The sequence below is a fragment of the Triturus cristatus genome, chromosome 1_2, assembly GCF_964204655.1.
Source record: "Triturus cristatus chromosome 1_2, aTriCri1.1, whole genome shotgun sequence".
Classification (NCBI taxonomy): Eukaryota; Metazoa; Chordata; class Amphibia; order Caudata; family Salamandridae; genus Triturus; species Triturus cristatus.
This window is the reverse complement of record NC_140580.1, coordinates 1,065,034,213-1,065,058,005: the sequence shown is the minus strand read 5'-3', so window position 1 is coordinate 1,065,058,005 and position 23,793 is coordinate 1,065,034,213. Positions and strand designations below refer to the sequence as shown.

Below are 23,793 nucleotides of genomic sequence, written 5' to 3'. Positions count from 1 at the left end.
GCTGCCATGCGCCAATGCAGGCACCTTTGCACCATGGTGGAAGAGTGCCTGCGTTGCAGGGATGAATATTTTTGTGCAGGAAGGGAAGCCTTCCTGCACAAAAAGAATCACAAGAGGCTTTTTTCTTGGGGGAACGCCCCCAGCACACCCATGGAACGCCCCTTTCGTGCAGTTTTCTACATGAAAGGGGCACATATTTATAAGGCCATGAAAAGCCACATGACGTGGTTTTACAGGCCTTATAAACATGCCAGTGGCCCTGTGCCCCACTGGCACATCAAAAAAGTGACGTTCCGACGGCGGTTTTCAAGCCTCAAATTTCGAATAGATGATCTATCACTGGGGATAGAACTTTTGACCTCACACCCTAGTGTCTGCTCTACCATGGGCCTGGGTTATGGAGGTTTAAAAAATGCCCTACCTTAGTGGTCTCTAAATACTATGGGGCAGATTTACAAGCCCCTTGCGCCACTTTTGCGTCACTTTTAACATGGGAAAAGTGACACAAGAGTGGCACAAGGGGCTTGTAAATCAGCCCCTATGATCGAGCCTTGATGTTGTAGACTCCTAAATTCCTGTCCTGTTTGGTTTAGAAGAGGATATATTTACAGCTTAGTAGACATTGATACTCATTGTTCAACCTTATTTCAAGGTGGGCCACAGCAGACTCTGCTCAAGTCTTATTTCGCTTCAGTGACCACTCTTTGATGGGTTTGACTACCAAAGCTCTACCACTGGCCACTAGTCAAGCACCAGAAAGGTTTGATGGCCCTTAGACTTACATATTCGTCTGGGTTGGGGTCTTGAGATTGGGGCGCATCAGGGACGGCAGTGTCGCAGTCTGGGCTGTAGTGTTCACAATAGTCGTCGGCTGCTCTCGCGTCTGGTACAATCAAGAGTTGCTGGATGTCTCCCTGAAATGAAAAAAGACAACAGAAATTAGAGCCTGGAATCCCCAAAACATGTTCTGCAGTTAGGTATCCCAGCAGGTTATTGTCAAAGTAAAGCGACTTCCATTTCAGTACATTGCACAATAGTACATTTTATTTCAGGTTTTCTTGATGAGTTGCCTTGACCTCCCCGGTATGTACAGCCAAATTTTAGCCAGGAGTACACGTTTTGTAAATCGAGGGGCTTCCACCAAAATAATTGTAATGGAAGATATGTGTTTCTGTGCTGTGTGCCTATTAAACATAGCAAAGAAACCAAGGGGCAATGAATGGAGTTTACAATGATTTGTTAAACATCATCAGGGTTTACTTTATTTTCACATTGACTTGTGCACTTTTCACTGCTTGGCACTTTTGCACCAAAGAGCGTGCACCAGGATAACTGGAATCCTAGAGCAATAAATTAATGTGCACGGAAAGAGTGAGTGAATTAATGTACACAGAAAGAGTGAGTGGGGAAATAAAAAAGAAACTCAAAATAACATGATTGATTTGTTTCTTACATGACTAAATTCTCTGACAGGATCCCAACATTTGAAATTATATTTTGATGCAAATTCGGACTCATTCATTTAAATAAATGTATTTATTTGTGACACTCGGTGCTAAGTGCTTCAGAATCTTATTGGCATTTGAATTCACAATCGTATATTCTCTTCAGTCAAATTATTGGCTCATTCATAAGTTTTTTGTCACTGTTATGCCATCTATTTAACAATATGGCGCTATGGTGTAACTGCAAAAAGAATTGATAATGTTGGGGATTGTGTTGGTGCTGTCATGTGCAGACCATGAGTAATTGTCAGCTGTTACAGTAGGTGGGTTTCAATGGGGGAAAGGTCTTCTGTTGATAGGCCTCAGAACCCCAAACACCATATCTCAATGCTTGACTGCAATTGACTCTAGGAATTGTAAGTTGAAGTATAGTGGACTGAAATAACAAGGGTACCCCGGACCTTGATGCAAACAAGGAAATAGACAACTGCACCCCCCCCCCCCCCCCCGACCCCCACCACCACCAACCCTGCCCTCTGGTGTAAAACAACCACTTCCTGGGTGTCTATGTTCACAAACCCTTGAACTGCCATCAGCAATGAACCAGAAAGTAGGGAATAGTATATAAGCCAGTGGGAGACCTTACTCCAAGGAGTCACTAGTTGTGGCTCTCTTGATTGACCGGGCTCTTTAAGGAAACCAAAATAAAAACCCCGGACTAGGCTGCGAGCAAAGTATGGCAGCCATATTGTTAGGAAAGAGTAAGTCAACAGAAAGAGAATTATTTTTTGTGATCTGAATGTTGGATATATTCTCTTTTCAGCAGGACTTCAATTCATGACAGAAATGTCTCTTCGATCTTTCACTTGTGGAATATTTTCAGTTTTTTTAGAATGGTGCATATGAATTACATATGAATTAGGGGCCTCTGAAAACATTTTGCAATGTTGGAATGTAATCCACCCACCAGCTTAATAATAATGATCAGAGGGCAGAAACTGATTTTATTATCAGGCAAGTGTCAAACCTCCCATAACTATGCTGCGATTAAAGTTTGGTAAAGTTGGGAAGATGTCAGGTTTCATCCTAACAATGGGATATTAGTGGCAGCATTCTTCCGGATTTAAAGTCACGTGGAAAACGGCTTTACAGTTACCTTATACAACCACAAATTCTTTCTCAGTGAAAAGAAGCACCGGTAAGGAAATAATGCAAGTGCGCATGCTCAAAATGGAACAGAGCGTAAGCGTAGGAAAGCATGCAACTCCGCGAGCTACACGTAGAACACCAATCGAGATCTATATGTAAGACTTCTCTTGCATAATAAAAAAAATTCACATCTCTAGTTCTGATTCTTGCAGAGCACTAGTGAGCCCTGGCACGATTCTCCTTTAATCAAATGTATCTTATTTAGTGGAAATATGATAACATGGAAACCATACAGAAATCGAGAGGGCTCCTCCGGGAGGACACACAGGTGTAAGTAAACATAAGGACAAGAAGAATCCCCAAAGACCCGTGATGTCACTGAAACAACAATCCATCATATGTTAATAAAATGCATTCTTAACATTCTGAAGCCTAAAAAACCCTATGTTGACAATTTATACCACACTGAAATCTTTTTATGAATTAGAGTATTGTGTGTGTATTGAGGGTCCGTAAGCATCCTGTTAGTGAGGTCATAAGAAGGGAACTCATAGAAATGCCACTTTGGTGCAAGACAGGAAGTCCTTAAAGCTAACATGCCCCATAACAGGAAGTCATCGAATGCGCGGGAAGCATTTAGCAGTGCAAAATTGAGACTATGTCTCTGTGTCAGGCTGCATGAAGCATGTGCACAAATAGGGTGCACACTGGCAATTCAGCAATAGTCTCTGCTTTAACAGAATATTGCTTGGAAACTGTTGCGGGAGGAGGTTGCATTTCACGTGTATTATGTATTTTTTCAAATGCTTTCCTGATTACACGTCATCCCCCATCATGAAATGAATATCACAATGAATATTATGGCACTTTCGGATTTCCTTGACAAACAACACTGGGCCACCATCGTCCTTTCTTCTTAATCACAGAGTCAGTGCTGTGAGCCTTCATCCCTTCAGGAGCCACATCTCTTTACCAATCCCTAAAGTTGCAGCGCCTACTTTTCACCCACAGGCACCTGTGTTAACTCCGGGATGCATTCTGACTGCTAGCATCACACTTCTAAGGAACCCTATGATGATGAGCAGGCAATGCTTAAGACTGTGGTGAATGTTTGCATGCAAACAGTAATGAGAGTCAGGTTTACAGAGAGGAAGGTGAAGTGGAGAGAGGACTTCACGGGAGAGAGGGGTGAGTGAGGTGAAGAGAGAAGGGTGAGGAAGAGAGGAGAATGAGGGTTAGAGAAACAAAGGTTTGAGGGCGAAAGGATTAGGCGAAGAGAAAGCCGAGAAACAGGAGGAGGAGACTGCAAGAGAGGAAAGTGGTTCAGATAAAGGAGAGTGAGGCGGAGTGAGGTGGAGAGTGAGCGTGGAGGTGGGGTGAGGAGGAGCGAAAAAAGGGGGAGGGAGAGACGCAGGGGGAGGCAGAGAGAGACAGGTGTGAAGAGCAAAGAGAGTGAAGGATATGCCCGAGGGTGAAGCATAGAGAGGGGAAAGGGAGATAGAGAGAGAGGGAGGGAGGTGGAAAGAGAGAGGGCATTGAGGGTGAGAGAGAGAGGAGGGTGAGTCAAAGAGAGAAGATGAGACACACAGATGAGGCTGGGGCACCGAGAGAGGAGGCTAAGGCAAATAGAGCTCGTTAGAGAGAGTGAGGTGGAAAGTGAAAGGACGGTGAGGCAAAGAGAGAGTGGAAGGTGAGGCTGAGAGAGGAGAAAGAAGTGGAGATAGAAAGTTGAAGTGGAAAGAAGAGGGAAAAGAGGAGGATGGGGCTGAAAGAGGGGAGGGAGTGAGGCCGAGAGAAAGGAGAAATGTTGGGAGAAGAGGAAAACAATGGAGGATGTGGTTGAAGGACAGTATGGCAGAGAGGTGCAGTGAGATGAGGAATGCAGGTACAAAACAAACCCCACCAACAAAGGGTGAAGGCAAGTAGGCATGACCCCAGCATTTAGTAGGGTGCGCAGCACACTCCCATACAAGACCATGCAATGTGCCCAGGACCAGCTCTCAGACCACTGGAAGATGGTGGCACTGCTGAGGAGTGGAGACTGAAGAGCATGGACTATGCATCAGTTTTAACCGAGTCTGATCTGCCCTTGAAAAGGAAGGCATGCCATCGCAACACACGGTCCCTCCAGCATGAAAGCAGGGAGGCAAGTAACAAGCATCCTCGCCCTTGGCCCGGAGCCAAGCACCCATCCACCCATCCACCTCACCCGGATTCACAAGTCACTGAGGCTTCCCACCTCTACACTGAAAGCCAGGGGACACAGCTAGAGAGCCACAGAGGATACCCCTGCATCCCACCCGGGAGGAAGGCAGGACTTGCATGCGAGATGCCTTTGGTGATGGGGATGTGCTCACGGTGCTCACGACAGTGAGTACAGCGGTGCACTCCTTTGTGTAAGCAAAGGGATGTGATACTTTGGAGCGCTTCATGCAAAGGATGCTCTCTATACACCCTTATGTTGGCTTCTTGGTGCTTTGAGGCACTTGCCACTATGTCACAATGTAAAAGGTTGACTATGGGAGGCTGGTGGCCCATCCTTCAAGGAGAACTGGTGTATCTGAGGCAAGCTGATGTTTTGCCATCATTAAAAAAGCCATGACTGAAGCCTGTCCCACCACATACTTCCCCTGCAAATAATGCAGTGATAACAACTGGCTAGTGCTCTGTCACCACAAACTAAGGTGGCACCTGAAGTTGGCCCTTTGTGCCCACAAAGACTGCCCATTGCCATCCTAGCCAAGAATAATGAGGAAATGAGTGGACATCCTAGCCAGAAAAACAATGAGATGGCGGCTGCTGGAAGCCTGAAGACAATGAGAGGTAAAACAGCTCCTATGATCGGGAGGGGTCAGTGTCCCCCCACCACTACAACATCCATAAAGAATGATTCCAGTAGGCAGTAACTACCACCCTGCAAAGAATTAGCGTGGGGTGGTCATCACTCACCTCCTCAGGAAACAATGAGGGGGTTTCATGGAAAGCGTCTAGAGAGACAGACTTAGGCGCATCAAAACACGTAAATACCCACATACTGAGGCAAGTGTTGGCAGATGCCCCATGCATGACCCCAAAGGAAATATAGGAAACTTAAGACACTGCTTTTTCCACTACATAGAACTCTCACAGAGAGGGGTAGACTTGACCATATCCAACAATGATGTGCATTTAAACTAGACGAGCATGAAAGTGTAATTACACAGTGGAAATTAGCACAATTCGTAAATTTCAAATTGCAGAAAATTCATTAAGTTTCAAGAAATGTTACATTACGAATTTCGCATGTAATTTTTAAGTGAGTGTGCTAATGAAACATGTCTCACTAGAGGCTAGTTCACACCGAAAATGTGTCTCTGGGAGACATTTTCTGATTGAACCAGTCTGCTGCCGGTATCTTACAAGATTTTGTTTGCAAAGTGCATGCTCCCATAAATAATGGGCGAAATGCCGGCAAATCACATTTAGCTCTGAAAGTGCCATTTCACGAAAGTGTCAAGGATTTGTGAACACCTCTTAAATATTAAACATATATAGAGACAATACCAAACCTGTTGGCAGAGTCAGTGCTTCTGACCCTTCTGCACACAGTTCCCAAAGAATGAATGCCCCCGGGCAGATTCTCCGTGCTTCACCATAGCCAGCATGCCTTCAGGCAGTGTCTAAGTGCAATGCTCATTCAGTTCATTGAAATGATACACTTGAGGGGAAATGTGTCAGGCAGCCATCTGGGCGTCAGCCGAGCCGGGGTTTCTGAACAGATTCCAAGGTTAAATTCCAGTCCACTGAAAGGCAAAGACATTTCTGGAGAAAAGTCCGAAGACAGGGACAGAAAAAAGTCTTCTTTGCACAGTGAGAAGCAAGTGCCAAGATGGGGTGGGGGCCCTTGGTGACACCCCCATGAACTCTCTGAGCCCTCTTCTGAAAGACAGAAGCCACTAAGCCTGTGTTGGGTGACATTCCAGCCAGTGTGTTGCTGGTTCACAGTGTCAGACAACAAAGGGACTAATTTAGGCCTTGGGAAAACCCAACAAACGTCTTACAAACAGGGCACAAAGCAGGAGCCGTCAGGGATATCCCTCTCTTTTCACTGGGGGAATGACCATGCACCGTGAGGGGGAGAGCTGGGGAGCGGATAGCCTTTTGTGCCCCTTGTTGTAGTTTGTGTGGTTGGCCTAATGAATATGTCCCACGAGTATCTCCAAGAACAAGAGAAGCTCCCTATCTCTGCCCTTGCAATGAATGACACTGCCCACTCTTTGCTCATCCAAGCGCATTTTTTGGTGGCAGGGAAGAGGGCCCTCGAAAGTACATTGGCACTTAGCAAGTCACCGGGCACGATTTCCCCCCTCTGGTTGCCCAGTGGCTACCGACGATTGGACCTTGATGGTCACCCTCTATGAAGGGTGGAAATTTACTCCACATATTGTGCTTTCCTTGCCACATTAGGCTGAATGCATAGCCAGGTGTTTATTGTCACACACTGACCCTTCCCTACCTCATCACAGCAAATGCAGAAGTGGTCATTCTAAGTCACTCACTGGCCCTTCTCTGCCAAGTCACACTGAATGTGTTGGTGTGAGTTCATTGTCAGTCAGTGCCCCTTCATTTACATTGACTGCATGGGTGTCAAATCATGGTCACTCACATGCATTCTCTAACATTTACACATAATGCATGGATGAGGGTTCCCTGCCTCACAAGGGCCTTGAATTGCTACGTTAGGTGAATGCATGGGAGGGAGCAAGGCTTGTAAATAATTAAGGCCATTGTATTCCTCTGCCTCATGGCACCATAACGCAAGCCCAAAGAGGCGTGCCAACTTCAAGAACTGTCCACAGGAATGAACCTGTTTCTAGGAAAGTGGACACCTCAAACAGCAGGGTGCCACTTCATCCTAAGCGCAAAAATTCACTTACCGGGCAGGGTAGGAACTTCTTTTCACACACTTTCTATTCTCTTCCTCAGTAGGAGAAGTGAGAGGGAGGGAATTCAGTTCAACGTCCCCTCCTAGTCGTACGGTCAGATACAAATGCTTTCGACTGGATCTGGTTGCATTATATGGGCTTTTGTATATAAACCTTTACAGGTCCAAAGGAAACTCTACAGATTAAATGAAAACATCAGCTGAAACCAAAAGAGACCATTCAACACCACAGAACTGTTCTAGGAACCCACTGGAATCAAAGGAAAGTTTCTTCTTAGTCATTCACCCAAACTCTAAAACCACAGATGCGTGAAACTGATCCAATAGAAACCATTGGTAACTGGTCAAATCGAATTTCTATCTTTGTTTTCTAAATCATGTGGGGTTCGTTTAAGTGCACTGGCTCATCCAGGAGGTTCTGTGGTACATTAGAATTGAGTCGTGGAGCCTCTGTACAGCGCTCTGCAGCTTCTTGGTGCTAGATCTGGGTTGAATCAATTACCATAAATACAACAATTTCACGAACCCTATGACTTCCATATGATACATACTTTCCACATTTTTCAGAAATATCCATGAAGCTTCAACACGGTTAAGCATATTCTTGATCAAGGTATATGTGTGTCTGGTGGACGACTAGTAACAAATGCTAAGCAGCCAGCAATCTTCAGCGCTCCTACTTTCTCTGATATGTCTCTTGATGATGTTGGGGGGCATATTTACAAAAGAAATGTGGCAGCGGAGCTGCGTCAAATTCAGCAGCACCGCATTCCAACATTTTTTTTAAATGCAGGGATGCGCCGTATACACAACAATATGACACACCCCTGTGTTTCCCCTAGCGTTAGGGCAAAAAAAAGCTGCCTAGCGCCAGAGCAGGCACCCTGTAGCCATGTTGCAAGGATGCCTGTGCTGCAGGGGCGATTGTTTATGTGCAGGAAGAGAGACTTTCCTGCACATAAACAATCACTCATGGAGATTTGCTCTTTCTATGTCTGCTGCAGCACATATGGATAGAGCAAAAAACGGGGAGAAATTACTAATTTCTCCTCGTATCGCCCTTCTAACGCATGGTAATCCATGGCGCTAGACTGGCGCTGTTTTTGGCCCTGCCTCAGCCTTGTTAATCTGGGGAGTCAAAAAGCAATGGATGTTGCGGTGGCACGCCCTCAGCAACACCCATTGCCCACCCTTTGGACTGCAGAGGAAAGGGCTGTATTTACAAGGTGGCGTTAAGCCACATTATGTGGCTAGCACCACTTTGTAAATATGGGAAATGGCGCTACGCCACCGCAGCGTCAAAAAGGGTGATACTCTGATGGCGAATGGGTCTTTCTAAATATGCCCAGAGTTTCTTATTTAATTAACGTAATCGAGGTAATTACAAGAACTGCACATCTGTACATGAACCCAAGAGTGCCACAGGTGAGAACAGACAGACTTGTTCATCCAAATGATGTATGTTTCCTAGCTGGCTTCTATGTCAACACTAGCTCTTAAAATACAGCTGGTCAACTCAACGATGAATGATGAAGTATTCTGTGCTCTATTTCACATGACTCCTGTGTCTCCCCTGAGTCTTGTGTACTTGGCAAATGCTTATTTTTGTTCAAGTAGTGCAGAACTTTCAGCCCAATCACTTTTCACCCAAACTTCAGAAAAAACTCTGGGTATGTGAAAATCATTTGTTACAGAAATGTGACAAATTAAACAGACTCATCATAAAATGAATTGATATCTGCAGATTCGTAAATGTGAATTTCTATCTGCCAAAAATACTTGCCTCTGTCACCCACCCCTTCAACTCCCCAGCAACAACCCCTCTGAACTCCCTACCCCGGTTTACAGTTCCAACTGCCAGCCTACATTTAAGGCTTACAACAATATATCAATGGGTTTAATTACAGTTTGTTTCAGCATCTTACGCTGGCGCATTGGAGGTGACTTGAGCTAAGTCATACAAGAGGCTTATACACGCGGACACAAAAAGTCTGCACAATACACACCCATCCAAATCTTTAAAAAAAATCATAAAGGGACCAAACAAGTCCGACATCTTGGATTGCTCAAAAGTTAACTTTAACAGATCTGACTCAGGTCACTCATTAAATGAAGTGGGATGGAGCAATAGTTAGAAAATGTTTACTATGTGTGAAGAGCAAAATATATTGTCTAAAAGAATAACACGATTGCTATATTAATTTACTGGCTAATAAATTACAAAATATGCAATAGATCAACAGATCAATAACCCAATTTATAGAACAAAATACAGACTTGAAACACAACTAGCAACAAGGGAAAAAAAAGGTAGTGACTGCATTCAAAAAATAAATGTTGCTACAGTTGAAATGTAGCAAAATTGGAGAAGACAATAGTGCCAGCAGCGAAGCATGGCAACAAAGATGTTTCGCATGTTTGCCTCGCCCTAAAAATGAAAATCAAAGCCTTCTAAGAGCCAACTTTCCGTCACGCCACAGTGGCACTTTAATTTCCTCTTTGCATCTTGAGATGTCTTGGTTTCATTGGTAATTCTCAGGTTGTGCTCTAGGGGCCAGGAAGAATGTGCAACCGGAGAGTAATTGAACGGAAAACCAATAAAAAATTAAATAGGACGCTGTAAAGAGAAATCATCCAAGGTTATGTGAACTGACATCACATGTTGTAGGTGCCAAAACCATTAAGCGCCCTCCACACGAAACGAATTAAAGTATATCTGTCACTGGAAAAGAGGGATGATGCAATCTAAGGGAAAGTATACAGATATATGTTAACTTGTTTATTGAAAAGTTGTGTAAAGTGCCACAAATAGCCTTCACCCACTACAGAGCACAAAGAATATCATTTTAAAGTACAAAATGTGCAGGCGGAGATGGAGACCACCCGGGTCCAGCATGTAGAACCCTTATCTCTTTTCCCCAGTCACAGTTCCTATTTGCTTCTGGTCTGCAGCAGAATACAGTCAGAAGTGCCTGGTCTTTAGGATTTTATAGGTCGAGCCTGAGCAGTGCATGCTGTATTCAAATATGGACTTTAAGCCCCGCCCACTCTCTGCCCATACTTGTCATTGGCTTCTGTCATTGTCCTTCATAAAAGCTGGCTTCTGATTCGTTAATAGGCTTGTTAGTCCCTCCTTGGTACCGCCTTGTCTTCATTTGTAACCTCCCATGAGGACTGACCCTTTTACTTCAGTTGATACATTGTACGTCTTATTTAGCCTGTAAGCACTATTTTCTTTAATGAGTTTCTCCTACTGCAGGCCCCACATGCTTTCCTGCAACATTCAGCACACCATGCGCCCTTTCACTTTCCAAGCAGCCAAGTACAATGGCGGTCGCTTCCTTGAAATGTAATAGGCCTCACATTTACAAGAGTTTGAGCTTTTGGAATTGCAAATGACAATGCTTTTTATTTATGTGTTAATTATCAAAACAGATAAATAAAAAGCATGGTTATTTACAATGCCATGAGATTAAACTCTAACAAATGCGAGACCATTTGCATTGCAAATGCCTGTTCGAACTGTAGATGGTCAGGTTTTGCTCTAAGGTTGAAGTTCGAGGAGTCAAAGGTCTAGGGTCCTGGATGCCTGCCATCCACCTGCATGTTTCTGTCATCTGTATCCTTATTAGTAGATAATGTGTAACTTGGCTGAAAGCAGGTTATTGGTTGGAGTATAGTGAAGTAAAAATAATGGGGCAAAGCAATATACATAGGAATCCCGGTATAGCACACACACTTATCAAGTGAAAAAGTGGTTTCTGTGGGGTAATTTACAATATTTGAATTTGGAATCTAACAAGTTTGTAACGACTCAACCAGATAAAGTTCAATGACATACATAAATACAATAAAAGTACACACAATGAAAAGCATAACAAAGAAATGCATTAATTGCATCAGAAGATAAAGTGCTACGAATGTGACCAAAATGATGACGCAGTGTACAGATGAGTCAACCATGCAATAATGTTAATAGTTGTAGGACGCAAAACAAAACTACAATGGCTGACAATCATTTGGCGGAGAAGACAGGGGTCGTTCTAAAAAATGTCTCCAGAAAGGTCCTTAAAATATGTCAGAACAGTCTAAAGTGGGTGAGAGGTCAAAGTTTCGACTCAACAAGGTCCTCAATACACGGTCTTCACCAAGATGAGATCAGAGACAATGAGAGTGTAGCATCCCTAAAAGTAAAAATAGAAGAAGTAGAATAGACAAACTCAATACAGGCTATATAAAATGCATCAGCCAGTATTGTGGTGTCTTATTGGCAATCACAAATGCTATGCTTAAAAGAATGAGTGCGTGAACGCATATAAAAGAGGCCATGATTTGCGACATTAGCATTCTAGGTGACAGCACCCTCTTTTCAGTTTGGACATTGCGCACTTGAACAATTTAAATTCTTGATTTCATACCAGTTGTTTTTTTTTCAGATTGAGCTTGTTGTCTGTGCCACAGTGAAGGCTTGTCACCAGGACTGCTGGATAGTGAAACATGAAAAGGAATAAGTCACCTGGTGGATGGTGTCTCCAATGACAAGGAGTTATCTAAAACATTTAACAGACTCTGCTAGTTAGCTAGCACATCACCCAGGGAAGAGATTGACCATGACCTAAAGATCCATGGGTGGCAGGGCTTTCATTCCTTTTATAAATATAAGATCTTTACTCTGGGTTTAAGATAGAATTGAGTTCATTGCAGATTCGAACACCATCAAAAGAATGTTCTTCTGTAGTGTATAATATGTTTTACTACAGAGTGCTGTGGCTACTACTTGGCAAGCATTAGTTCTCAATATGACTTGGAATGCTAGGCATAATGGAACAATATTTTTGTAAATAATATTTAGCACACAATAATTATATCAAATAATAGTTCTGTGTACAATATTGTGAGATACAGTCCACTGAGTTCAAGTCCAGTGAAGCCTCTCAGATTTTGTCCATGTTGGCAAGTTGCAGTAGATTTAGATCTATGTGAGCCATGCTGAAATCAAAATTAATTTAATCACTCCAGAAGGCACAATTTGAGCAAAAGCTGAGCAGTATTAGCCTCTTACGTCACTCGGAATAAATGGAGAACTTATGATGATGTTGAAAATTGAGTGTGGGACATCTGACATATTGATAAATAAATAGCAGTGTCGAACTGAAATCTAAACTAAGCTCGGCGCAGGCATGTGATACAAATGATACTGTCATAAAATGTTTGGAACTACTGCCTTTGATGTAAGATAATATTTCAAGCACTGTGGTTATTATGATGAGTGAGTGCAGCGGCATATATTTTTCACAAATATTATGACATTTCAGAAAAAAGTTGAATTATACTTTTGGAGAGAAATGTGGTTTGCCGTTTTCTTGGATTACTTTTTCTATATAAGGGCATAACTTACATAAAATACGCCATTCAAGATATCAGTAGAAGACAAGTTTGAGTCACAGATTTCGCAGGACATTTTCTGTACAAACTAGTATCCCACTAGTGAAATGCATGCAAAAGTGTGTAATGTGACATTTCAAGAAATATCACAAAATTTGGGAAATTTGCAAAATTTCACTGGCATGATTTAAATTCCTCCAATGCCCACTTGTAACTAAAAAAAAAACAAGCATGGATTCAAGACAGCGATAGAAGAGGGAACCTGTAGATCGATCTTTTCAGTTTAGAATGAGATGTTTGGGAATGGGAAGGTGGTCAGAGAAGAGAACAATAATGGATGGATCCATTTGCACATGGTTCGTACGATATTTGGACAAAAGATCGAGTTGCAAATACCAGGAGAAAGAAATATAGAAAAAAAATATTGTAATGCAGAAATGTTGTTGTTAAAAATATTGTTTTTTCAGGTATGTAATATTGTTGTTAAGAATATAACTGTTGTAAATATCTTTTTAATAATATAATTGTAAAGAAGAATTTAATGTGTTTAGTTTTTATGCAAATGTTATGTGTTAGTATTGTTTGTATAATTGTCATTCTTTAAATATAGCTTACAATTTTAAGTGATTACGAATTTTTAATTCAATAGTAATTTATAGTGTCATAGCAAGTTGTTGGGTTTGTAAGGGATATGGTGGAAAGTTAATTAAGTAATAATCAATTACGAATTTTAGGTAAGTTTGTGGTTGGTATTCATTTAATATATCATGTAACATTGATTACATTTAAGTGCGGGCTGCTCTGTTTGCAGGAGTATAGGGTGAAAAGTTAATTAGATAATAATTAATTAACAATTGATTCATAATGTATTATTTAGTTGATTATTAATTATATAAATAGTGTAATAATCCTATATTTTAGTTATACTTTAGGTGAGGGTTGCTGGGTTTGTAGGGGTGTCAGGTGGGAAGATAACTATGTGATAATTAATTAGCAATTAATTAATAACATATTATTAATTATTGAATTGCTTGTTAATTTGGTACCTTTCAGCAATTGTTATCTATTTTAGTTATAATTTGCTAGGTTTGAGTATACAGTAGGAAGCTAATTAATCAATAATTATAAAAATTAATTGGTAATATATAGTTAAATATTTGTTTAATAATACATTAAATTGTATAATAATTATTCATTTTATTTATATTTTAGGTGTAGGCTGCTGGGTTTATAAGGGGAGTTTAATTATGTAATATTTACTCAAAAGTTAACTATTAATTGTTAGTTATGCAATTGTTTATCCATTATGTAAACTGTGTTATTTATTTGCATTATACTTTAGGTGTGGGTTGCTAGGTTTGTAGAGGTATAGAGCGGAAGGTTAATAAAGTAATAGTTAAAAAAAGCATTATTTTTTATTGACAATGAATTAATATATTGTTTACAAATTTTTTAATGGGATAATTGGTGTTCATTTTTTTATTTGTATATATATTTTATGTTAAGTAATAATGCTTATAATTAGCGTTTTAGATTTTTCCCAAGCTAATCAGGTTATTCACGTATGTAACAAGATATGCTGAAAGAAAAATGCAGACCTGAGGTTAAAAGAAAAATGTTTTCAAAGTTTTCTGGCTCTTATTTTAGAGTCTTCCTCACTGTGCCAAAGGGGTCGCCAGGGGCCGCAGCTGTGGCCCCTGTCTAGAACCTTGCTACCCTTGATATTGCCCTTTCGACCCCTGACCTCAACCATATCCCGTCCAGGTTAGAATTTTAAAAAACAAATTTCTGATCTTTCATTTTGTGAAACATTTGCTGCTCCAGACTGCTCTGACAGTAAACAGTTGAAACATTACATTGTTTCAGTTTCTCCCATCAAGTCAAGTGTTTCTCAGAAAAATTCCCTTTAATAGCTCTTATGGCCCAGGCTCCATCAAGCACAGCAGTGGCGGCTCATCCGCAAAGGCCGAGGAGCGTCACCCCACTGGTTCAGAGCCATCAGCTGAAAAAGAAAATTATCTTTTATTATCATTTTATTTTTCAGCTGCTGGCTGAGCCTAGTGTGTGCAGGGATTGGCGTAGCAAGGCCATGGGAGGGATGAAGATTGGAGAGCACTTATAAGTGTGCATGTCAGTTTGGCCGATCATCTTAGGCCGGCCAAACTGACATGTGCAGTTAGATTTCTCCACCCCAACTGTATTCCACAGCCGGGTGGAGAAACGGCACAGACTTCCTGTGTTTGAGCGAGTGTTAAACCATCACTCTCAGGCCAATCCCTGCATTGGTCTCATGCTTGGTAATAATAGCATGAGAGTAGCGCGAGGATTGGATGAAGAGTCACAGATGATGTCTCAGGGACTGCTGGGAGCAGGAAGTAGAGGAGCAACAAGGCGTGAGGCAGCCAGCAGAATCAGGTACATTTTTTAAAATTATTTTTTCCCTCCCCCTCCACGACTGCCCTTCGCTCCGCCACTTTTTACTACCAGCAGCCGCGACTGAAGCACAGCTTTGCTTGTCTAGCAGGATGCGGGATCTTGTCTTTTTTTATTGGACTGAACTCAATCTAGAGTGGTGACCTTTCTTACAGAATAATACTGGGTATTTGTTCATGTGTTTTTTTATTATGTGGGTAAACCTTAGCTGGTATTTCAATAAGACATTATGCAAAATTATTCATGTATTTTATAAAGGGGTAATTCTACTTCTGTCTGCTTTAGCAATCAAAAAGGATTAGTTTAGAGAGCTTTAAAATATTTTGTAATGAATTCATCTTATTTTGCTTCTTATAGATTTCAAAGTAGGACAAGGACCAGCTGATTTTTAAATTTTTTGACTGGTATTGGCATTATAATACCAGGCTTGATGGTAAAATACTTGCAATGTGGCAGCCCTACCTGCCTCCAAGAAGTAATCACTTTCTGTGGCTAAATTGGCCAAACATCACATGACGCCAATTTCTGTGATATCATCAAGGCTAAACACCATGTGAAGCTTCATCCTGTGAAGTCAAAGGGTCAAAGGGCATATGATGTCACTACCGCTCCCCTTGGCAATTTGGCGAATCGATGTCCACGCACTGTGGTCCAGTGGGTGGAGGATAATAAAAATGTCATGTAGTGTACACCATTCACTTGCCAATTTCATAAACTTTGGGTGGTCAGTATTGTCATGTACTATCACAGCTGTAGAAGTGAGCTACACTGAATAAGTAGTGACACCTTTTTTCAGATAGAGTATTTGATTTATTTCTACTCTTTCATACATCAATTTTCTATAAAAGACGTTAGCCACTTCCTTGTTTCAAAGTAAATTCTATATTATTAATTTCTTCATAAATGATAATCTTCCTCAACTTGTTTCGGCAAACTAATTAACCTTCATCAGGCGTTAAACAAATTACTGGAGCTGCACAAGCCATCAAGGAGGATCGCAGTCAACCGTCCTCCTGGTGCTGCTGGTCACAAGAGCAATCTTAAAAGATCTTTGAAATGGAAAGGCATGCAGGACAGCAATGTCTATATAGCCTTGTTACTTTCAGAGTTAGAGAGAGACTGACAAGATATTTGAGCTTCATCTTTTCTTGTTTGTTCCCACATATTGGATTCCTACATCAATTTTCACTTTGAAAATGATGAGATGGAGAAAATGTAGGTGTGTTGCCAAAGGGCATTGAAACTGATGAACATAGAGATATTTTGAGAGCTGGTTGGTTTTACAGGAGATGTAATGGTATCTTGTTATTATGTTTAAGCTGGGGGTTGAATCAACTACCTCTACCACTGAAGCGTGTTCACTATATGCATATTAGGGAGGGGCATGTTGGCGTGCATAATATTTATTACTGAGGTGGACAAAAGCAGAAAGAACCTTATACATATCTGATAGGACAAATAGCCAGATATAATGGCTCCATATCAGGGTTGTCCACAAGAGGCAAAGGCGCAAAGCATGTGTATGTTCCCTCCCTGAGTGCCAGATTCCAGGAAGGGTGACACAAATCCTATTGATATACGGCAGGTTTTACAATTTACATAAACTATGGATTGCTGCATGGCCACTGACTTTTGTACTCGAGAACGAAAGTATTAATTAAAATAAAGAAGGGCTCTCCTACATACAGGCAACAACACGAGGTTGCTACCACTCTAATGTAAATGCCAGTGCTGAAGACTTAAGGAGGTCATTAGGATGGTGGATGGACTTGAGTCCATCCACCATCTTGTGGTAAACTGGGACCATCCGCAATACTTGCGGCGGTCCCGAATACCAAATCAGGATGAGACCGCCACCATGGCGGTCGCATTTTGGTTTTAAACATTGCGGCGGATGCTGCTCACAGCAGCACCGCCGCGAAGCGAAAAACCATGTTGTGCATTTCACTGCACCACGTGGCAGGCACCACACGGTGCCTGCCAAGGAGTGCTGTGAAATGTAGGGGAGTACCATGGGTATCCCCCAAATGCACCCTCACCTCCCCCAACACATGGGGGCCTGCAACAGGTCCCCATAAGTAATCCCCACATGCCTTTCCATGGCAGCATCGCCACCATGGAAAGGCATGAAATTTCCCTCATCATAATTTGGTGGACGGTGCCTGCTAGGCACCGCCACCATTTTATGGTCCCTGGACCGTCCGCCAGGCAATCTGAATGATTACTTTTGGCAGACAAGCGGTGGACGGTCTTTCCGTCCGCCACGGTCAGGAAACGATTCCCCCCTCCATCCTAATTTGGCGGGGGGAATCTCATGGTCGGCGGACGGAATGACCGCCACTGCATGGCTGGCGGAGGCGGTCCTTCCACCATCCTAATCGACCCCTTAGTCAAGTGTTTAACTGAAGAATATAGTGTGTGATCCCCCATAGACGGTTGGCGGGGGTAGCGTGAGAAGCATGCCGTTTTGGAGCACTTCTTCATCTACTTTACTCACTCAAGCATCTCTCACACCCTCTTTTCCCACCTACTAAACTGAATTCCTTAAAGTGCACAGTATGTTGCCCATGTTGGGTCTCAACCTGTAGGTACCAAAACCGGTTGGTTATAGAACCAGACAATAGGATGATAGGAAAGGTTACACCAAAAAGTCACAAGCCCAAAAGAATCCAACCATTAGTGGAGGCATTCCACAGTAAGTGAGCCCCAGTGACATTTTGTGAAACTCTATCTCCATATCATATGAAGAGGAATGGTTTCAGCGTTGACATACACGTAGCATACACGATTCAGGGACGCTCACCAGAGGTTGAACCATGGAAACCATGGAATGCCTCTACACCTTCACCCCAGGAGGCATGTGGTCATGACCAAAATATGAACACAAGCAATTTTTGAGATTTCCACTGTTATTTCCGACTGAGTAGAGACGCTGACAGCCTGATACTCCGCCTGTATAATTTAGCAACCAAGGAAGGTGACGTCTGCATCATCAAATTTCATTTTCCCATTGTAAATCTCATTTAAGATCTGCACATTCAGCCTTTTTCCTCACTTGTAGGGGTGGGAAATGATTTGGGGTAATGCTTAACAGGGTTCAGAACGTAAGGCTCTGAGTGATGTACAACAGATGCAGAGTCCATCAGATTCAGACACACATGCTTCCATTTAGGAGATGATGGCTAGTTTGAATTTCATCCCTCTGTGGATGACGTTCTGTTCCTTAATTGGAACTTCTGCTTTCTGCAGAGTTTGCTAGAAGAGGCCCCTCTGCCATCTTTTACTAATAAAAACTGGAATTCTGTGGTAATACTAGGTGATTAGATATCAGGATGTATATACATTCATGAGTCAAATTTACTATTTACACCATACTGTACAGTACAACCTTTTGACTCCCATTTTATGGCATTTAGAACAATTTCCACAACTGCTTCAGCATAATGAAGTTTGACCCTACCTGTCAGGGGTACAGGCGTGTGGAGACAACTACTTGAGTAGATAGCTCACCTAATGTTAGAAGGGGTGGTTGGGCTGGAATGAATGCACTGTCTAATGAGTCTGGGGTGAGTAGGTACAATGGTCGAATTCTGAATTCGGAGCAGTGCCTTTCTGTGGCACCAGGCTCCTGGTGCGTGTGCGTTCCCATGCATGAAGGAGCATGTGCATTGTGCAGTCATTTTTATTTTATTTTTTTATTTATTTTATTTTGAGGGTTTTATATAGTGCGAACAAGACCCTTGCGAGTATCAGAGCGCTTTACAAGTCAAATGAAGAAAACAAGATGTAGCAAACAAAGGTATAGGGGAAACAGCTATACATAGCATATACATGTACACATCAGCTATCGTGAAGATTGCTATGGAACCCCTTGTTGACATCAGTAAATGTGGTACAGTGAAAAGTACTAAATGTATTGCTTACTGATAATGCTCATTACCCTGAGTCATAGTACTCCTGGTTCCAGTTCTCACTGTTTGAGAAGAGGCCCTTCCCCAAGACAGATAAGCAAAGGTGCAGAACACAGTTTGTCTTCAGTTTATGTTGCAACATCAATGTGCAAGTCCTCTCCTCCATCCCACAGTGGCTGCTAGTAACAAGCGTGCCGGAATAATTGAAGGCGCCAACAATGGGAGGGAGGGACAGTCCTAGCACTGGCAAGAGGAAGACTATGATTCAGGGTAATGGAGATTAGTGATATGTTTGTTACCCATTCATCTGTTCTTCTCAGCCCAGTCCTTACTGATTGAGAATTTATCAAAGCTCACAATAATGGCACCAACAATTATTAACATGCTCGTTAGATGTATTAACCTTATAGCAATTATTTCATTGCCAGTTTAAGAATATCAGCACTGAAATGTTGACAGACAGAATTGTCCAGCTATAATCTCTAGTGATACACAAATGTGTGTGGTGCAGACCAAGTTGTCATCCTACTAATCTCTTGCCATGAAACACCACAGCTTCCACACAAGAGGTAGAAGTTGCTGTTGTTGAGTGACCCTGTATATAGTCCCTGACACAGTATATCCAATCGACCTATATGCCTGGAAAATAGGCTAATGTCCCCACCAACTCAAAGTGGAAGTAGAGGCCATCCTACCCTTCTTGAAAACCATAAGTTGCAAACAGTGAATTTGATAATCGAATCCCATAGTTTTCTTTAAGTAAAACAATAATGCTCTTAACAGCTGGAGACAGGAATGCTGGCTATGGGGCTTCCACACAGCACGTGCAAAACAAAAACCAGTCCTCTCCCTGCCCCGGCCCAGCGCATGTGCTGAGAGCATGCTTTTGAATGCTACAGGCAGTCATCACTTTATTATGTGATGCGTATTGTTTAGCTCATGTTTTGCTGTTGTCTCGCTGGGAGACAACAGCAAAACATGAGCTAAACAATACGCATCACATAATAAAGTGACTTACCTTGCACCACTATCAGATACAAAAACTTGCTGATCGTCATGGGAGGGAGGAATGGGGCAAGCACTCGGACAAGGGAGGATGGAGAGATGGGCAGGGACATGCACACTGGCATGGAGGGTAGGTGGGATGTGCTGGGAAAAGCACATGGGCAAACAAGGTTGGCTGGTAGGGGTTGGGGAAAAACACACACAATGGAGGGTGGACGGGAGGGGCTGGTGGACACACACGGAAAACAAAGGATGGGTGAGAGGGCCTGTGGTAGCACACAGACAACAGAGAGTGGGCTGGAGAGGAATGGGGAGGAACACAGAGGGGACAGAATTGCATGAGGAGGACAACTGTAAAACACTCGTGCTCCTAGAGGGCTTACACAAAAAGAAAAGTAGCACCAGAAAAAGCTAGCAGTGGAAAGACACAGTAATGGTCCATGCTCCAGGGGAAGGAGAAGAGGGAAAGTCTATGAAAGCTGTTGCGTAATAAGCAGGCAAATGACAATGAAGCCAAACAATGTAAGCAATGGGCGGGCTCTAAGCCAACTGTAAGGTAACAAAAGTTCTTTTGTGCATGTGCTGTCTTAGGTAAGACCTAAAAACTACCATTTTCAATAAATGCCTCTCAACATAACCTGATGTACTGAGATGTAATGCTTCTGTATATTCAAGAAATACGCTTTTCTGAATTTTGAAGACTTTTATTTTTCTACATGATATTTGTTGCATCGTTTACATGCCAGATATTTCCAGGTTTTGGCTCTTGTACAGGCTCAAAGAACCAAGCCAGAGCCTTGGCTTGACTCTGGCTCAGCTCTCCCTGTTAACTTGGTGGCTCGCCCACCTCCACAAAAGTAAAAAAATATACCAGAAAGAAGAGCAGAATCTGAATATTAGTAAAGGAGGGGGCACCAAATGCCTGTGGGAAGAGGTGAGCCTTAGGGGGCTTCCTGCTTTGAAGGAAGTAATATTCTGAGCACATGGATCAGGGAAGCAAGTTTGTTTGTACCTTTGGGGTGAACAGCGAGAAGGGATTTCAGATGTTGGTAAATATGAAGAACTGACCATTCTGGTGGTGTACGGAATATGGAAGCTGTCACTCAATCAGCTAACGGGTTGGTGCCGGGTGCAAGGGATATGGCTAGGCAGTACAGCCATCGGGGAAGAGTGAGAGCAGGTTCACCGCACTCTCCACGTTTTTCACACATAGCCCCACTAGATGAAAACCTTGATCCACTTCGGTCCCCAGGACCTAACATTGCAGGACTGAGGCTTGCCGGCACAGCTGAGCAGTTGAGTCTGCGGAGGAGGAGTGGGCTCATGTGCGGGGCTCAGGCGGCTCATACTCACTACTTTTATGAGTCCTGCATCCTGCACTGGCCCCCTGAGGCTCCCCAGGCCCCGTGACTTCCATTTACCAGGACAGCTCTCACTGCCCTTACCGACTCACTGACCAGCAATACTGTGGTTTTGTCCGGCACAGCCGCCACGTGCAGGGGCATTAGGGGAGGGGGATAAGGGGGGCATGACAAGGGGCACCAGGGAATTATAATCATGCTTGTGACTGCGTAGACGGCGCATAGACGGCAGTTCAAAATTCTACATCCTCAGCTCTCCTGTCCCCTGCTTCCTGCACCCCTCCGCTACCAGACCATCCATGACCTCACCTCCTTGTTAGACCGAGGGCCGTGAGGGATCCGCAAAAAGGAAAATGTAAAGAATCCAGCAAGAAGTGCTCTGCAAGTGCATGCTCATGCCCCCCTTTACTCAGGAGGCGCGAGGCAGCGCACAATTAAGCAAAGACTAAAGTGTCAAACCCCCTCTAAAAGGTCACAGGGGAACACCACACAGGATCTACTGATCCTACCAATCATTGTAAACCATTAACCACAGTAAGTTACAATCTGCTACAATCTGCCATCCACCAACTTTACACTAACAATTGGTTCAGATGACCAGCGGTTCTTGTCGTAAGTGCGGGCTTGTGCCCCCCTCCTCACAGAATTTAGATTAATCCAGAGTCTTAGACTCTAAGCCTCAAAAAGAAAAGAGGTTCTATGAAAAAGACACACAGGAGGGTGAGGTGGCGCACCACTAACTAACTGATCAACTATTCTTGACCAAAGAACAGGAAGAGGCCAGAAGGCTACGGGATGAGTCCATCTTCAGAGTACTAATAACCTGCACAGACACCACTGGGGGCCTTGCTATGCCTTTGGTAAAGTCTACTGTAACTTACTGTAAAATTAAAACCACAAGTTACTGGCGATCTGCAATGGTACTAGAACATGGTTTGCAACCAAGAAGCGAGTAGCATAGTGTGTTGAGTCTGTTTTCGTGGAAATGGCCCCAATTGGTTGGGGTGCAGTTTGCAAGTCAGACGCCATGCTTCCTCCCACCGAAGTTCAACAAACCGAACTGTTCAAGGTGACAGGTAACATGAGATCTGGCAAGGTCAGACAACAGTTCCCGCAAAAGAGTCAAAACCAAAAATAAATCCTCACGGAAGTTCAAGACTGATGGTGTCCACCAACATGACAAAAGCAAGTGCAAGCAAGGTCAGCCCACTGGCATTTTGAAAAACATCTTTGGAAGACAAACTGTGCCAGTTAATTCACGTATCTAAAGGACCCCGCTGCAGTTACCTACTCAACATCAGAAAAAGTTGAGGGCCTGCAGAACCCACGTACACCCCAATAGTCAGTCTTAATAACAGGTTCTGATCAACCGGCCAACCGAAACTCAAACAAGGTTGTAAAAACAACAGCGGCAGTAATAAGCGAAATGCAAGGAGTTCACACCGTCACGACACATTGAACAACAACAAAAATATTCAACACCAAGGCCCAATCAACAACTAGACTCACTTCGGTCTCCTATGCAGGAGAATAACCCTTAAAAAAGCACTAGCACTCCAATTCAAGAGACCGATGATTCCTTTCTACACTCAATCTCAATAGCGAACCTCTCAAAGGTGGGAAGCATTTCAAACTCACACTCCTCATACTAAGCATCCTGCAAACCTCAGCCTCGGTGCTCACCATGCAGTCAGAGAAACTGGATCTTCAGATAGACCTTATGAACATCATAGCCACTCACATTTCTGTCATCATCACCAAACTGGAAGAACTTACAGATCTGATACCCAGTGTACGAAAAAAGAACCCCCAAGTTCAGCAAGAATTCAGTGGGTGGGCCCAGTCATTGATAAACTAAATTCTCTCCCAGCCATCCTAACCAGCATTTTAAATGATAGGAAAATTGTGAGGCTGATATAACGCCTCATAGGCCCATCCCAGAGCAGAATGACTGCCTTCCAGCTCAATCATTAGATATACAACCGACAGTAGGGGCAAAGTAAGTCAAAAACCTGTGGATCTGATGCCAAATAAACAGGCACCTCAACTCTCTGACACATTTATGTTAAAGGCCACTGATCATAGTGAACCTGTGACTCTAGTGCAAACCAAAAGACATGCTAGGAAAGCAAGAAGAAACCCCCACCGGAGAGCGAAGGATTGTGCATGCAAGGACAAGT

The 23,793-nt window shown here is 42.9% G+C and overlaps 1 protein-coding gene across 2 annotated transcripts in view; it reads right to left on the bottom strand.

The window, feature by feature from the left end:
- Positions 1–23,793, bottom strand: part of LOC146868662 (collagen alpha-1(V) chain-like) — a 469,251-nt gene that overhangs the window by 233,323 nt on the left and 212,135 nt on the right. For both annotated transcript variants that reach the window (XM_085612768.1, XM_085612776.1), the window contains exon 5: positions 783–914. In XM_085612768.1, the coding sequence (XP_085468894.1) occupies positions 783–914 (132 nt within the window). The remainder of the gene's footprint in view (positions 1–782; positions 915–23,793) is intronic.